The sequence below is a fragment of the Lygodium microphyllum genome, chromosome 30 (genome assembly GCF_053477565.2).
Source record: "Lygodium microphyllum isolate KBCC chromosome 30, Lygodium_microphyllum_v1.1.10, whole genome shotgun sequence".
NCBI classification, from domain to species: domain Eukaryota; kingdom Viridiplantae; phylum Streptophyta; class Polypodiopsida; order Schizaeales; family Lygodiaceae; genus Lygodium; species Lygodium microphyllum.
Window position 1 is genome coordinate 3,757,556 of NC_141164.1, and position 16,952 is coordinate 3,774,507.

Consider the following 16,952-nt stretch of genomic DNA (forward strand, 5'->3'; position numbering starts at 1 on the left):
CTAGCTAGAGTAAGCTTAATGTTGAACTAGATGGCCTATTTTATAAAATAGGAAGTTCTCTATCTTCGTCAATATTACTTTCTTTTGTCATCCAATACCATCACTTTAGAACTCCAAAGAAGCATTAAAATAACTTCATGCATTGAAAAGTTTTGAGAGACAAGAATGTATATGATAAGCACTTCTAGTGTTGATTTCATGTGACTATTGAAGCTATATGGTTTAATATCATTGCATTATATGCAAAATGAGTTAGATATTGTAGAGAGATTAATCACATATTTGCAAAGAATACAAGTGAAGATGCTCTTAGGTTGTGTTGATTGACTTACACTTCATGGATGTTTTGATTAGTGCTTGGCAAATGCAATAAATTTGCACCACACATATGGTGTACAAATTTCACTATATCTGACACATCACATAACATTGCTATTGCATATGTGCCCACCCTAAGTTTCACTCCTCAATATTCATATTTAGCCATTGACCTCATTCATTAAATGTAAAATGCATCCCTTTTGGACAACGTTAAAAGAGATGGTAAATTTCCAGCTATAAGAATTAAATGCACCATATGAAATCCGATATGTAAGGGCCAAGTTCATCTTGATTTTTGTAACATCCAATTTATAGGTTGCTTAGGAGTGATTTCCATCATATAGGATACCCCATGCATGTAACAATCTCAAGCACTTTCAAAACTTTTCTTGGCCAAAGGGAGTGTGCAGATCATATGATTTGAAAGGCAAAAGCTTAGATTCACAACATTAGTTTGCATGTGTAACTACTTAGACAACTTGAGGTTATTCTTGGGCACAAAAATGGAGTCATGAGTGTAAGCATAAGCCAATAAAGGCTTGGTGCCTAGGACTTGTAGCCCATGTAACAATCCTATATCTCTGAGCCTATCCATATTAGTGGGGTGTGTAGCAATAACATATAATAAAGCAATGCATGATAATGACAGTGAAACCCTATCTTATAAGGCCAATGATAGGTCCTTAGGATTGATGCATTAAGTAGTTGCATTTGAACGTGTCTAGGAAATTAGAAGTGCCAATTTGTGAGTGAAAGTTAACTTCATCATAGTTTGAAAGATGAAATCCAAATTGCAAATGTAGGAAATTACAAGTGCCAATTTGTGATTGAAAGCTAACTTCATAGTCCAAAAAAAGAACTCCAAATTGCATTGTATTTGGTGGTTTGCAGGACTTGCAAAATCAAGACATCTTGTTGAGTACCAATACTTTTGCTATAGCTACTCACATAATTAGCATATTTTGTTGAGTATACTCCAATGCTTTTATCATATCTACTTGCATAGTTAACACATCTTTTTAATATATTGAATAACAATAAGGGGCTAATATTCATTTACCCTCTAAGAGCAAACCCATCACACCTCGAACAACACAAATTTAGGGATCAATCCTTCAATGTTGCAAGCTTGGAACCATTGTCCTTCACTATTGCCACACCTACTTGCACAATCAACAAATCTAGTTGAGTATACTTAGTAACAACAAGGGTGTTCCACATTGACTTATGTAATCAACACATCTTTTCTATTAAATGATAAGTGTGATAAGTTGTATTTAAAGTAGAGAAAAAGGAAATGAAATTTTTACATGGAATGGGGCCTAGCCCACAAAACTAACCCACCATTGTGGTGGTGAACAGAGTTATTATGATTAATGGCATACTTAAAGTTACTATATATATATATATATATATATATATATATATATATATATATATATATATATATATATATATATAAGCTAGTTTTAGGGGTCGATAAATAAGGTCTCTTTGTGCTCCATATGCAAATTGTGCTACTCATGCACTTGGAGGCTTGCTAATCTAATCCTTTAGATCCTTGGCCACTACCTCAGGGGGGATTCCTCCAAAGAGGGAGTTTTTCATGTTGGAAAGAATGGATGCCATTTCCTTGACCTTTTGCTTCAAAATATATGCCTCATACTTGCTAAGCTTGTGGTAGGTCATTCTTGATCTTTATTTTTGCCTCCTGCTTGTCTGTATCCTCAGCTCAACATAGTACCTATGAAAAAAATTCCATAGTGAAATTATGGGTTTTGTCTTTATTAGATCATGCAAACAGTTTCTCATTTGTGGCCATCCAAGTATGCCACAAATAGACACCCCCTAATGTAGGTCCATATAAGGGGGGGATTGTTTGCTTCCCTTAATAGAATCTCTTTCCAATTGAGGGGATAAGGGTGGTACACTATTATAATTGAATGAAGCCAGTTGAGGCTTTTTTGACTTGCGGGGCAGGTAATGAATAGATGGGGGATAATTTCTTTCTCCTTCCCACACCTCGCACATAGGCGATTGCCTACACCTAGTCGACTGCTCATGTCCTGAATCTCATATGCACAGTGAGGAGAGTGGAACAACCCAACTTCTATAAAGCATTGTACTTGACTATGGACTCTTTCTAAAATCTATTGAGAAACAACAAATAATGTATGCTCATGTCCTGAATCTCATATGCATAGTGAGGAGAGTGGAACAACCCAACTTCTATAAAGCATTGTACTTGACTATGGAATGAATAAAATATCATGATGCTTTGTACTTTCACTTAGTGTCTTGTCAGTGTTAGTTTATTACACAAGATTGTCTTTATGAGTCCAAGTTAATCTATCTTGGAACCTAATTCACTTGTGCAACAATTGGTCTATCTTTGTCTATGTCAACATGAGTCTTCTCTTCATCTTTCATCCTCCATAGCTCCTGCCATGCTCTAGATCCTTATTTTTTAGTAGAATCTAGAGATTTTTATGCAATATCAACCAAAGCAAGCATGATATAAGGTTGGATACATTTTGACCAATTTTGATTGAAAAAGTAATTCCATTGAAGGCTCCACCTGTCATTCAGCTTTCTTACTAGATGCATGTTAGATGAGGGAAGGCTAGGCAAAGGAAAAAGCTTAACTTACGTTTTCTAGCAAAACTCATTAATATAAACCTTAAGATTGCACTAAAGGATAAGAGCGTTAGAATTAGACCAAGTATCTCTTCTATTATTTAACACTTGCAAATCTACATTGTTTAGCTTGAATTTGGCTTTATGCTATCTATCGGATAGCTATCTTTTGTTATTGAAGTCCCACAAGTCTCCCCATGTTTGGGATCCTTTCTTGTTTAATCTGGCTGCATTTTTGAATGAGGCCTCATCTATGGGGGGTATTGTTATGCTACACCTTATTGAGTCCTAGGTAGCCAAGGGCTGATCTTGGACTTTACTTGGAATTCCCAGTCTGCTTGTACCTCTAGCAAGCCTTCCAAATGCTTTTGACTAGAGGGGAGGCACATTTAGGGGAGACATTTGTTTTGGAAAGTATGACACTGTGGAGTGACAGTTTTGTGAGAAATGGGCACTAGTGACTTTGAATCAACTTAGATTATGCAAGAAAAGGATTGCCCATGTTTCATGTTGTTGCTACCATCACTAGATAATCCACGTTGCTGCTAGTGTGTTAGCCATCTTGTGAATGTCCATTATCTCTAGCCCCCCCATTTCTTGGTGGGTAGAATGTAGGTTTGTTGTTTTAGGTTGCTCTTTGGAGGTCTTTAGCATGCTAGATAATAGATGCTAGTAGGGAGGATGATATGGTTAAGTATCACAACTCTCAAGGCCATATTAAGTCTCATTTCATTCCATTTGTTGATTTTTGCATGCATTTTTGTCATAAACTAGTCCCACCTCTATCTCATTGTGACCCTAAACCCATCAAGATTCCTAGCAATCTAAAGACCTTTCCTTCCTCAATCTATTGGCATCCAACCTCAAGTAGCCATTGTGGAGGTTGTTTTATCAATGTCTTGATGCCCGTTCTATTGTGGTTTATCTTTGAGCTTGAGGCAATACAAAAGATTTCTAGACACTTTGAGAAGCCTCTAAGAGAGGTGGGATCATTGTTTAGGGTGGCATTAGTGTCATCTACAAATAGGTTCAAGATCATTTTGTTAGCTCCATTAGGGAGTTGGATTCTTTTTATTGTCCCAAGTTTGACTTGTTTCTTTATTAGCCATCCTAGACCATGCAAATAGGAGAAGAGATAAAGGGCACTGATGTCTAATTAATCTTCTGATAGGGAAAGGAGCTATTAATTCCTCATTTACTGAAATTTAGGTGGTGGCATTCCCAAAGAGGGTTGATACAAATTTCATAAATCATCTCCCTAGTCCCATGTCTAATAAGGATTGCAGCATGAAATTCCATTTTAGCCTACCATAAGTCTTATCAAAATTGACTTTTGAAAAAATAAAGTCCTGATTATTATTTTGGGAAAATCCCAACCCTTCCCAGAGATTGATTATTGCATCCAATATGTATCTCCCCATAATAAACCCTTTTTGTTCTTTTCTTATCCATTTGTTCATGTAACTGGCTAGTATTCTTAATGGGGTTTCAGCAAAGACCTTGTATGATGTGTTCAGACATGTTATTGGCCTCCAATTGTTGAGTATATCCTTGTCCTCTTTTTTGTGGATCCCCTCATTCTCAAATTCTAATAGTGCCTCGTAGTGGACTGCTACCTCCTTCCAAATGACAAGCAATGGATTAATGAGTTCCTCTCAGAAAGTTTGAAACAATTCGTTTGGGAGGCCATTAAGTCCAAGAGATTTTCATTTTGCTAGTGATGTAATGGTCTCCTTTAGTTCTGAAGGCAATAGGTCCACATTTGGCATAATAGCAATTTCCTAAGGGACTACTTTTTTGCAACATAGGGAGACCTTAGCCTTGGTTGATGTTTATTGGGATGAAGGTGAGTTGAGTTTGCTGAAAATAAAGTGGTCATGACCTAGGGACAAATTTTCATCTTGATCTTTTGCATAGGAACCATCTGGCTTTTTGAGGAGTGGAATCCTATCCTTGGCTTGCTTCTACGTTAAGAGGTGGAAGTTTTCAGGATGGTCTATTCACCTCATCTTACCACCATTCTTTAAAGAAATTTGAAGGCTTTCTGCTTCGATCACCTCTTCTCTCCTTAGTTTGGCTTTGGTCCTTAGAAGTTCCTCATGTAGGCAAATGTCGTGGTTTTCTAACCTAATCACTTCCAAGTAGGTATTAGCCCTTCTTTGTTGTCTTGTTTGGGTCAGTGTGATTGCTTAGCCTTCCATAGAAAATCTTGAGATTCTTTAATGGCTAATGTCCATGTGGGCTATCTTGGGTTGGGAAATGTATTCTCTAGATCTTAGCAATCCCTTTTTGGGTATGCTAGAATTGAAAGAGAGTAGGGTCAATGTGGAACCAACCTATCCTAATGGAGGTTGCCTTTGAGGAGTTGAGGACTGTATAGATAGGTTTGTGGTCAAACAAGGTGACAGTTTGCATCACTCTTTGTTTGCATTCTATTTGGGTCCTGAGTCGGGGAATTGAGGACTCACCGATAGGCATGGAACTACCCTATTGACATGCTGCATTTGGGGGGGGGGGGGGATGAGACTCCCCTTTGGCTTGGGAGTCCATTGGACTCCCTTGAGAGCCAGTATCCTCGAGTGGGGGATTCAGGTCATATTTGTTAACTCATTTTTTGAAGTCATCCTCATTGATTTTGGTATCCTCGAAGGACTAAGTCATCTACGAATTCTTCTTCATCGCCTTCTTCCTTTTCACTCCCTTCCTCAATTGATGAATTGCCTTCTACTATTTTCATGTTTTTTGTTTCTAGGTTAATTAGTAGATTCGAGAATCTATTCTAGTTTTGTTGAAGGTTCATTTGCTTCTTTTGTGAGTTCCCCTTCCCGTTTCTATTCTTTGTTTTCCTAGATTGAACCTTTTGAAAGCCTTGCTGCTCCTATTTCAAGGGGGTGTTATCTTGCTTTTCTGTTTTACTTTTGGTTTTGCCCGCCTCAAGACAATCTCTAATGAAGTGGCCCTACTTTAAGCATTTGAAATATGCATTCGGTAGATTCTTGTAGACAACTTGCTAGATGTGTATAATTTGTCCTCTTGGGTTCGTGATTACTATGGAATCTTTGAGTTTCCTACTAGCATCAATTTCTACCAATATTTGTGGATGCCATCTGGGGTTGAGATAAGTTTGTGGCCTCTGACCTAGTACTTTCCCTAGTGCAGTAGCAATAAAGCCTAGGCATTGGTAGAAGGGGTTTGGTAGGTCCTGGATTATCCTAATTCCTAATGGTGTAGAGAGATAGACATAGCATGTACCTTTTGCTTCAATTTTTGAATTTGAGGCTCCTGCTTTTCTACCTCCAGTTGCAGTTTGGCCTTGAGATGGCTAAGGGTCATGTCTCTTAGGCTCACCAAGAAGACTCATGTCTTGTCTTGTGCGACCTCCTCCTCGCTTTCCTTGGGTTGCCATTCTAGGTTGGGGGAGAATAGGGGATCTTTCCTTTTGCAAGAGTAGTTGGGAAGCATTTTTGGCCTTGGCATGCTTCAGAGGCCCTGTAGGACCCATAGATAAAGCTGTTGAGGACTCCATTTTGCCAGTAGCCTCCCTCTTCAGCCCCTTGGTGAAATAGAGGAATCCATTGGACACTAGGAAAAGAAATGTAGACTTGTGTGGATTCTATTGAAATGTAGACTTGTGTGGATTCTATCCCTTCACCCCAAATATTCATCTAGTCCAATCAACACATCTTATTTGAGTATACTGACAATAAGAGTGTGTGTTAGTTGTGATTTTTTGCCAGGAATCTCTGTTGCAAGCTTGGAACCCTATTTCTGAGAGAGAGACACAGAGCGAGGTAGAGAAAGAGAGAGGCAGAGGCCATGGATCCCTTCGCTCTCGCCCTCCGTCTTCCTTTTTCGGTGCTGCGGGTGCCGCGCATGCGCCTCAAGGTCCCCAGCTTCTCGTTACCGTCCCCCATGACTGTCTTCTCACTGGTTCTGCTCACCTACTTCATGGTCATCTCCGGCATCGTCTACGACGTGATCGTGGAGCCCCCTGGTATTGGCAGCAGGCAGGACCCCGTCACCGGTGCCGTGCGGCCGGTTGTCTTCCTCCCCGGCCGCGTCAATGGCCAGTACATCATTGAAGGCCTCTCGTCGGGCTTCATGTTCCTACTTGGTGGTGTTGGCCTCATCCTACTCGACCTCGCCGTTGACAAGACCAGGGCTAAGAACATCCGCCTTGCGTTCATTGGAGCTGCCACATCCTTCGTCTGCATCTCTTACATCATGAGCATTCTCTTTGTGCGAATCAAGATACCTGCATATCTCCGCTAAGCAATTGATCTACGCAATGATGGATCCCTGCAAATCTCTGACAATTTAGGTATGATTGATCCTGATTATGATCTACCAAAGGATCCGTACTTAGAGATCCTTGCCAATTTAGCCTGATTATCCTTTTGTGATCATACAAATCCAATGTGATCGCTCAACAGGATGACAGGGTTTGATTAGCTTTCACAACACTGATGAATATAATGCAATGAAGTGCTACTCAGCACAATTTTTCTTTTCCAGGACTTAAGTTTAAGCAGTGTGTCAGTAAGCAAATAGTTAAGCTCCTACATATGTCTGCCAAGTTAGGTATGATGTATCCTGATTATCCTTGTGTGGTCGTGCAAATCCAATTTGATTGCTCATCAGGATAGAGGGTTCTCACTGATAAGCATAATGCAATGATGTGCTACCCGGCACCTTTTTAAGTTCCACAGGGTCAAATTTTAGCTGTGTATCAGTAAGCAAATGTAATTGACTCAACAATCCGTTCCTACAGATCATCCATGCCAATTCCGGTATGATTTATCCTGCTTATCCTTGTGTGATTTTATGCAATGAAGTGCTATTCGGCATATTTTATTTGTGCCAGTAAGCAAATGGGATTTATCCTGCTTATCCTTATGTGATTATACAAATCCAGTGTGACTGCTCAACAGGATACAGGGTTGTTTGACCTTTACAACACTGATAAGTGCAATGCAATGAAGTGATACTCAGCCTATTTTAGTTTCAGAGGTTAAATTTAGGCTTTGTGCTAGTAAGTAAATGGGCTTTATCCTGCTCATTCTTTCGTGTGATCATACAAATCAAATGTGATTGCTCAACGGGACATAAGGTTCCTTGGTTTTTACATCACTTGACAAGTGTCATGGAATGAATTGCTACTTGGCACAGTTTTTAGTTCCAAGGGGGTTGCATTTAAGCTGTGTTTTAGTAAGCAAGGGTTTGGTTAGTCAGCATATGGGAAAATACCCAAGGTTTTTCATGAAAGATTGGAGGTAGTGCCTTATGATGCTGCACCAAGCAAGTCAATATGCAACTGAGTTTGCTTGCTGTGTAATTAATTGGTGTCAGTTTCACAATGTGGGGCAGGCAGCCCAAAGATTTATTGCAAATGTGGCCTTTGGTTGAAAAATCCTGCATCTGGATTCAGGGATTAATGCCTGCACATCTAGAGTGAGTTTGTGGTATTGATTGCCATGCCTGCCTGATCCTTGTTGACTTAAGGATATGGTTGCTTTGTTTTATGAAGCCAGTATATCAGGGTTGAATCAAGGCTGAGTTTTTGGTCAGTCACTTTTGAAGCTAGGGTGCTAGTGTTTGTACTTGCACGATCATTCAAGATAATGGACAAGGCAGGTGTCAAGCAAATGCGATGTGCCTTCACCAAGGCAAATATTTTAGCTTTGATACTTAAAAAGGCTTTGTACACCAAAGTTGTTAAAAAGAAGGTAAATGTAATCATTTGTAGTACTGTCAATATTCTTGACAGCTTCCAAAGGGAACTACATGGAGGGTTGTCAAAAGATAGTTGCACTGGCTTTTTAGCATTTTGACAACAAACCTAAACAAGATCTCTAAGGGTCTTCAAAATAACTACAAGAGACCATAGATAATTTCTGGCGTTCCAAATTTCTCTCAGATCTAGTGCCCTGAACACTTGCTTTGAACTTGACTTTAGCATGTGCCTGAAGGATATGCATAACACCCTCATCTCTTCTCCTGCATAGAGGGATGTATGTGATGCAGGCTAACAAATGCTCTGTTTATTCTCTCTCTGTGATGGGTTCTCTTACATCTCTGGTACACCTTTTAGCAGTTCTTAAACAGAGTTGATCTTGGGATGGGAGAACCTCCACAATGGCTATATGGCTTTAGTTATGTTGGTACAGGGCAGGTACTTAGCTTGTCCTCTTGGCTACTTCTCAAGAGTGAAGGGAGCCTAAATAAGTGGTTCAATTTAATTTGGCTAGTTGTTGACTTGCTTTTGCAGTCAAGGAAGAAAAGGGGTCTTGGTTTTTGAAGATCAAGATCTTTGTTTTTGAAGATCAAGATCTTTGTTTCCAAGCTGAAAGATCTGCCTGGCCTGAAAGGTGATGCATTGGGGGATTAGCCTGCTCGACGAAAAGCTTGCTGAGATGGGTGGATGCTTGGGAATCGGGATGCTGCAGGGCTATGCTTTAAGAGCTAGAGCTTTAAAGAAACTCCCAATGAAGGTAAAACTGAAGAACAGAACTTTTTACACTAAATTGCTAAGGTTGCTAGTCCGGATTAATAGCATTAATAGATAAATGGCAAGCTCATAAAATGACTGGTAGTTTGCCACAAAGTTTAGAGGGCTGTGCACACACTTATAAGAATGCCCTTCCCAACTCGTAACACAAGCTCTAGAATTTGTGTTGCATGTTTGTGGTGGGTGGATCTAGCTAGATTTACTTTTTGGGTTCCTTTTAGTGAGGGAGGGTGGTTTAGTAAAGGAAATGATAAGTTGGAAGGTTTTGCACATTTACAAAAAAGATATTTGAACCTATCTACATTTATGTTTTTGGCTAAATTTTAAGGAAATTCGAGCTATTACGTGCCATCTATGGGGTTTAACTTAGAGTGTTATTTAAGATGTATGGAAAGCCTTTGTAGTTGCATGAACCTTTTGATATTTCTTAGATCTACTAAATAAAACTCGCCAGTGGTACTTGGGTTGGACACAAAATTAAATACAATAAATTGATTAATTTTCCCTTTGAAAACAAGTGATTAGAAAGGAAAGTAGATGTGCAATCACTTAACACTTACTTGCGCATGCTCAATCGCCATCCACCCTTGGAAAGTAAAAGAGTTTCAAACTTGCTTCATATCAATGTTGCTTGGTTGACCTTAGCTCAACATGAAGAGATTGCATGCCATTAAAGGTTTTGTAAGTTGCAACATTATTAGGACAATGATTCAAATGTTAAGAGGATGTAGGAATGTTAAGAGGACAAAGGAAGGCAAGTAGTCTTCATATTTTGTATGAAGCTTCCCCTTGCAAAAGATAAATAGCTATTGATATATCATGCACAAATTTTCAAGCGTTTACCTTAGGGATCCCAATGAACAATATTCTAGAAGATTAGTAGCAATTGAAGTTAAGCAATTGGGGCTTTTCAAACTATGTACACAATACAATGACGAACATTAGATAATTGTAGTCTCTTCATTAACATCCTTGATGTAATCCATAAATTGTTATGTATGTATAAAGTATGCACATGATGGTTTGGTGGGCAAGATGACTTGTATAAGTGGTTGGTTAATGAATGTTTTCAAATGATTAGCCCAAAGTTGATTTGCTTACCATTAGGGTCATAAGGATTTGGATTAATTTCATCACATATCAACTAGATTAAAATAGAAGAGGAAGGACACCTCATTAATGGTTTGGTTTTCTCTAATTTTAGGGCTGAATTTGTATTAAATAAGGGTGGCAGTTCTCTCTTTTTTCTATTTTCTTTCAAGCTTAATGCGTATATTTTTTGAAGATTTTGTTAAGGACCTCGAAAACAATGTCCCATCTCCAAAGAAATTTGATTATGACCTTTAAATGCCAACTTAAATTCACATAGCTTTTCATTTTTTGGCTCAACTTTCTCAAATCTCCCTTTTTACCTTCTATATATTCTTTAGTTATTTTGTTCACTTTTTCATCTTCTTTTTCTTTTCTTCTTGAAATTTCTCTTGGTGTTTTTGTGTATTAATTTTCGTGATTAACAAAAGCTTGGCATGTTAGTTGAACTCTTAGAGGCAAGAAACCTATTAAGTTAATTGATATACTAAGGTCCAATTTTTCCATTCGAACACACAGACATCCCAAGCATTATTGAATTGTAAGGAGAGCCACTTGAAATAGAAGAAATAGGGTCATTTAAAGTAAAATGGCATTTAAGTGTTGACTCCACGGCTTTAGAATGCATATTTGGGATCTTAGGTGAAGCAACATTGCAACCCTTGAGCCATCAATATTGGACTTCTTTTTGCAAATGATCATACTTATTCATATGTTTCCTACCTTGCATGGACACAAGCTAATAAAGTGAACTATGGCTTTACACTTGTCATTACAAAAATTTCAAGGTTTATTATCAAATTTAAGAAGTTGTTTGACTCAACTTTGTAAGCATTGGAATTCAAATCAGCATTGTGAAAAGTCAATGTTAAGGCTTGGTTCACATAGATTTTGCATGGATGTGTGTCTACATAGGAAATCAAACACCCCTATTTAGGCTAGTTACACACCAAATGGCAGATGCCCAGCTTGCAAGTGTTAATAAATCAAAGTACTACTTTAGAGGTTGGACATCTATAGTTCTTTACACACTAGAGGAGATATGATTTGATGTTTACTTGCTAAGCATGTGAACTCCCCACCCACTTTTGGATGGGGAGTCTCCCTTGCCTAGTTTGTAAAGTGACATGGGTGCATTTTTTGCATTTGTGGCCAATAGGAAAAAAGAAACATTATTTTTTATTTTTTACAAAATGTGTCCTTTTAGTGTGTAAAGGCTTTGTGCCCACATTTGCGCCTAGTTTCCAAAATTGCATGCCCACACTCTGGGCAGGGGTTGGGTGTTTGTCATTTAGTGTGCAACCAACCTTCCACACATATCTTGACGTATGGTGTGAAATGGAGTTATATTGCCCATTCACATGACCTTAGTTATAGGATGTGAAAAAGAACTACTTTAGCAAGGTTTTGGGTAAGGCTCTTTTAGCAGTAAAAACTATCCAAGCAAGTGGATATTTCAATATGGAATTTCCTTACAACACATTGGTTTCACTACCCTTCCACGAAGAGTTAATAGAATCTATATGAAAGGGGCTTAGTATTGAGAAAATTTTATAAAAATGTTTGGAGAATATGTTAGGGTCAATGGGGTTGATTTTTGTACCATCTCCCAAAATGTTTCCCACGAACACTAGCCATCATGCTGGCTAGCTGTTTGTGTGATTTGAGGAGCCTTATGTGATTGCAATAACTTGGGGTGTATTAAGATGGGCCTCATGAGTCTTATGAGAGTTGAAAAATGTAATTGTTCAAGAAATTTCATTACCTAACTGCATTTCTCACACTAAGGTTCTCTTGGTCGAAGCTTTAAACCCAGTAAGAGGGAATCTATCCTATTATTGAACTAAGACAAGGTTCATATTTATGTGCAACTATGCTAGAATGAGGTAAGCTAAAAAGAAATGACAATTCAAAGCAAAGTAGAAGGTCATCTAGCCACAAAAATCATTAGGGAAAGAGTTGAACACAATATGTGATTTTGTGTCATTATAGTTAGAACATTTTTGAAGTTCTTTCACAATTTATCCACAACTTGGAGCTCATTCCATATGAAAGCCCCATTTATTATTAAACTATGCAACTTATAGTGCTATTTTGGATATGTCAATGGCTTGTAGAGCATAAGCAAACTTTTTGTACTAGTGCAAATAGAGTTGTTGGTAGCACTTTGGAATTTTGGAAAATCGTAAGTTGAAACCGTAGATTTAGTACATTATCCTCATTCTTTTTTGAGTCCAAATTAGTGTTTCAAAAATTTAGAGACTTGACAAGGCATACAAAACATCTAATATGCTACTAACTCTCCTAATGTTAATCTGAGCATGTTTTAAGTAAAACTACTTATTGAATCACATTTTCTCTCTTTAACCTTGTTGCAACCTACGCATGTCGTCCCTCTTATTGTCTCTCTCTTCACCCTTGTTATGATGGACTACCATACTCTTCTCTCTCCTTAAGCTCTGATGGGTAGGAGAAATTCGGCTTGTACTACATGGTAGCCAAAGCATGCCCTTTAAGCAAAGAGGTATGATCCTCTGCCAATGTGTGCATGATTTTGAGGTACACCATGAATGCACAACCTAAATGACCTAGATTTGTGTTTTCTCTTGTACATATAGATGTTGTTAAAGAATGTTTCCCTCTTAATCTATGAATGACAAGAAGTTTGCTAAGGCATCAAGGCATTTACCTTGGTTGTTTTGGAATATTACGTACATTTGTAAGGTTTCACTACAAGTTCTAATTTGTATGAGAATGCTACTTGTTAGTGCTCATAAAGAAGCTCTTGTATAAATGACATGAGCGATAGTTTAGTTTTTGGATTTTGAATATGAAAAGCTATTTAACAAAATATTTGCCTAGTTTAAAGATTTATGTGTGTGGGTGCATGTGTACCACAAGGTCCTTATACCAACTCAAGTTTGGAATCCTTTCATTTTAATATCAAAGTAGGAGCTCAAGGTATAGATAATTGATGCCAAGTTAATTGATTGCACATCTTAAAGGTCTCCAAAAAGGCTTAGTTGTGCTCTTTAAACTAAACAAGCTCAATTGATTCTCCATCCCCAAAGCTTTGTTTTTGCTTGATAGATTAGAAGAGCTTACATTAATATCTCCTATTTGAGGAGTTGATCATGGGATTGATCTAATTTCAATAGCAATTCATGTAGGAAAAATTCTATACATGATGTGCTTTCCTGAGTACGTGAGCAAGATAATCCATGCAAGTAGGGAGCCCATATAGACATTGAATCATAATGTGGGATAGGCTAAGACCACATGGCATGGGTTGGGGGTTCAAGAGTGCCTCTCATTGAAATGAGGCTATATATATATGGACCTCCTTGATTAGGTGAGGGGTTAAGGATAACATGATTGACACTAAACTCAAGTTGAAAGAGTCTATGTTGGGTGGAGAATGTAACAATTGGTGCTGAATAGTTCTCCCATTTATAGCTCCCACCATTCGAGTGTTTTGAACCATTGATTGAAAAATACATTTTATCATAAGGCCACAATTCATGTTATCCTTTGTTCCACAGCTTATTGTTATTAGCTAAGAAGCAGATCCAGTGCGTTGATGAGTGTGCGTTTTATATAGCTATCAAAGTTGACCTAATGTGGCTCAAATGGTGTTGATGATGAATCCAATTGGGCTGTTGGATATGTATCTCCACTAGTATTGGAATAATGGTTGCCTTTTGCTCTATCCGATTTGTTTGGCAATTATTGTAATGATTTTGATTTGCACAATGACAAAAATGGCATTGCTTGATGAGGACTTTGCTAAGGTTTAAGAAAACATTAATAAAGACTCTCTCTCTCTCTCTCTCTCTCACAGTGAAGAAAATTGGAATGCAAGAGTATAGAGAATGTAAAAATAGAAAATAAATAGGTGAGGTAGATAAGAGAAGAGTAGGTGAGAATAGGAGAGAGATGGAGGTAGTAAAGATAGCAAAAAAGTAGATGAAGAAGATCAAGAAAGAAGATTAGTACCTAACCATATCCTAATCACCAAAGCTTGCTACTAAGCATGAGTGACTAATAATAACATAAAAGAGAACTACATGTGCATAAACCCAGAACATGTGGCTTTGATATCATATTGGAATTTTAGTATTTCCATATGATCACAAGCTTGTAGACATGGCTATGGAGGATGGTACCATAGAGTGTTCATGGTTGTATGAGAGAGAATGTGTATATAGAGACAAAAGAGAAAGCAAGATAGACAAGCTAGATGTAAAGTAGAAATGTATTCATATCCAAATGTTGTTCAATGTTACAATGAGAATAAGCCTCTTATATATGTAGAGGCAAGTGGCTTGAATACATCATCAATGATGTCATGATCACATGGGTCCAACTACATCTCTTAAAAGAGTCTAAGTACATCTCCCCCTTTTTCCACCAACTAGAGGAGGATTCACATGAGCTTATTAGATATGAATATTTCAACAAGTTGGAATATAAGGGATATTTGGAATGGATATGAGGAAGCTAGTATTTTATGCTAGCATTAAGTGGCACAAGCTATGCATCATAACATTGTAAGAGATCAAACTCAATAAAGGTGTTGTTAGAAAAATATCATACAAAGGATATGTTGTGGTTTCAGATACTTGCCAAAGAGGGAAGGGGATCTCCTTTTTCTATTGAACAAGGCTAATGACAATGTTGGCTTGGCATGAAAGCTAGTGATGGCAATTGTGTCATACTCATATTACTCTTGTAGGCAAAGCCCTCACTATTATTTATTTTCATGGCACCAACACATTAATAATTAGGGCTAACCAATGGGCCAAAATTAAGGATATTATCCTAGATCATCCTCCATTTTTAGTTGGCAATTATAACATGACATGTTGATGGTGACCACTCATGTAAGGGTGGTTATATGATCACCAATGAAAGAAATGCTTGGATAATTTGATTCATATGCATGAATTACAATGACTTTTGGAAAGGAATTGAAATGCACGGAGTCCTACCTAGGTTGGCCTTAGAGGACACAACTCGATGTGTAGGGTTATTGTGACTAAAGCAAGTCTGACTATTCTAGGACACGTGGTCTAGCAACCATGGGGTAGTCCTCTTGTGGAGACAACTCCTTCAATATAACATTAGACAACATGACAAAAGCCAAGGCCTTTGGATTTTTAAAGGATTAGCTAGTGAAAATTTTAGGTGTCCAATTTTTGTGAACTTTATTGTTATGAAAGGAGTAGATTGTGACATCTTGCTTGGCAAACCATGGATGTGGAATGCTCAATTACTAAGATAATGGACTAATATTTTTTAAAACCTAAACAAAAATTAGAAGTAGTCCACATGGAAATGGATATGTGGAAGACTTCACCATCTCTATAATGCTCAAGCTAGATTTGTGAAGCATGCCTAATCATAGAACTCTTACCAAATATATGTCATGCCAAGTGGATGTGTGTAATCGGATGCATAATCTTGCAACCATCATCATGCCATTCTTAGAAGACCAGGATGAGTACAAGAAAATGAGCGAGGAAACAAACCAATTGAGGAAGGTTGTGAGCATGGATCAAGTCTTCAATGAAGTTCTATTCGCAATATCGAGTACGCAATGCAATGAATGGAAAAATTCCTAGCATGGATTTCCAAATTCCAATTTGTAACTTGGAGCTAAGTAAAGTCCTCAAGTTTCTTAGAGAAGCCATGAAAAACCACCCCATAGAAACTTTGAAGCTTCAAGAATAACTCTTGGAAGATCACAAATGGAAATGGACAAAAATGCATGACATAATCCTCATATATAAGTATGCCCTCCTAAATAGGGATGAAGCTCGACAAGTTGCTAACAAGTTCATCCAAAGAAGGGGACTCAAATGATAAGGCTATCATCAATGAAAAACATGAGGATGAAGTTTCAAACACCAAAGAAAAGTTGTTACATCCGGACATCAATTCAAAACCAAAGAAAAGTTGTTACACCCCCAACATCAATGCTAGACCAAAGGGACCTAGCATAATACTTTGATAAAGGAGCAAGCACCATCCTAATCTAGCCTTGAATATGACAAACCAATGTCACCTACCTATCTTAGGGTCAATGTAATAGAAATGCGAGAGCACACCCTTGATGCTCTCATTAACGAGGAAGAAAATTGCAATACTTCAACACACAATGCTTGGCTACAAATTAAGCAACCTCAATTGATTTTAACAAATGTCAAATTCAACCCAAATGGAAGTAAGACATGCACCTTTCTAGGAAAGTGTAAGGTAATGCTAAGCATCAAGACTCAAAGCCTTCCATATAGAGGTAAGACATCCATTTGTAAGGTAATGCTAAGCAATAAGATCGAAAGCCTCCCCATTATCTTTCATATGCTTCAAATGAAAAGGAAGATGAGAGAAAAAT

The 16,952-nt window shown here is 37.9% G+C and overlaps 1 protein-coding gene across 1 annotated transcript; it reads left to right on the forward strand.

The window, feature by feature from the left end:
- The first annotated feature begins 6,626 nt into the window (after positions 1 to 6,626).
- On the forward strand, positions 6,627 to 7,472 carry LOC148009498 (uncharacterized). Its single transcript, XM_087673322.1, has one exon. It carries the CDS (start codon positions 6,775 to 6,777, stop codon positions 7,228 to 7,230), a length of 456 nt encoding a protein of 151 aa, XP_087529448.1. The 5' UTR covers positions 6,627 to 6,774; the 3' UTR covers positions 7,231 to 7,472.
- Positions 7,473 to 16,952: the final 9,480 nt, after the last annotated feature.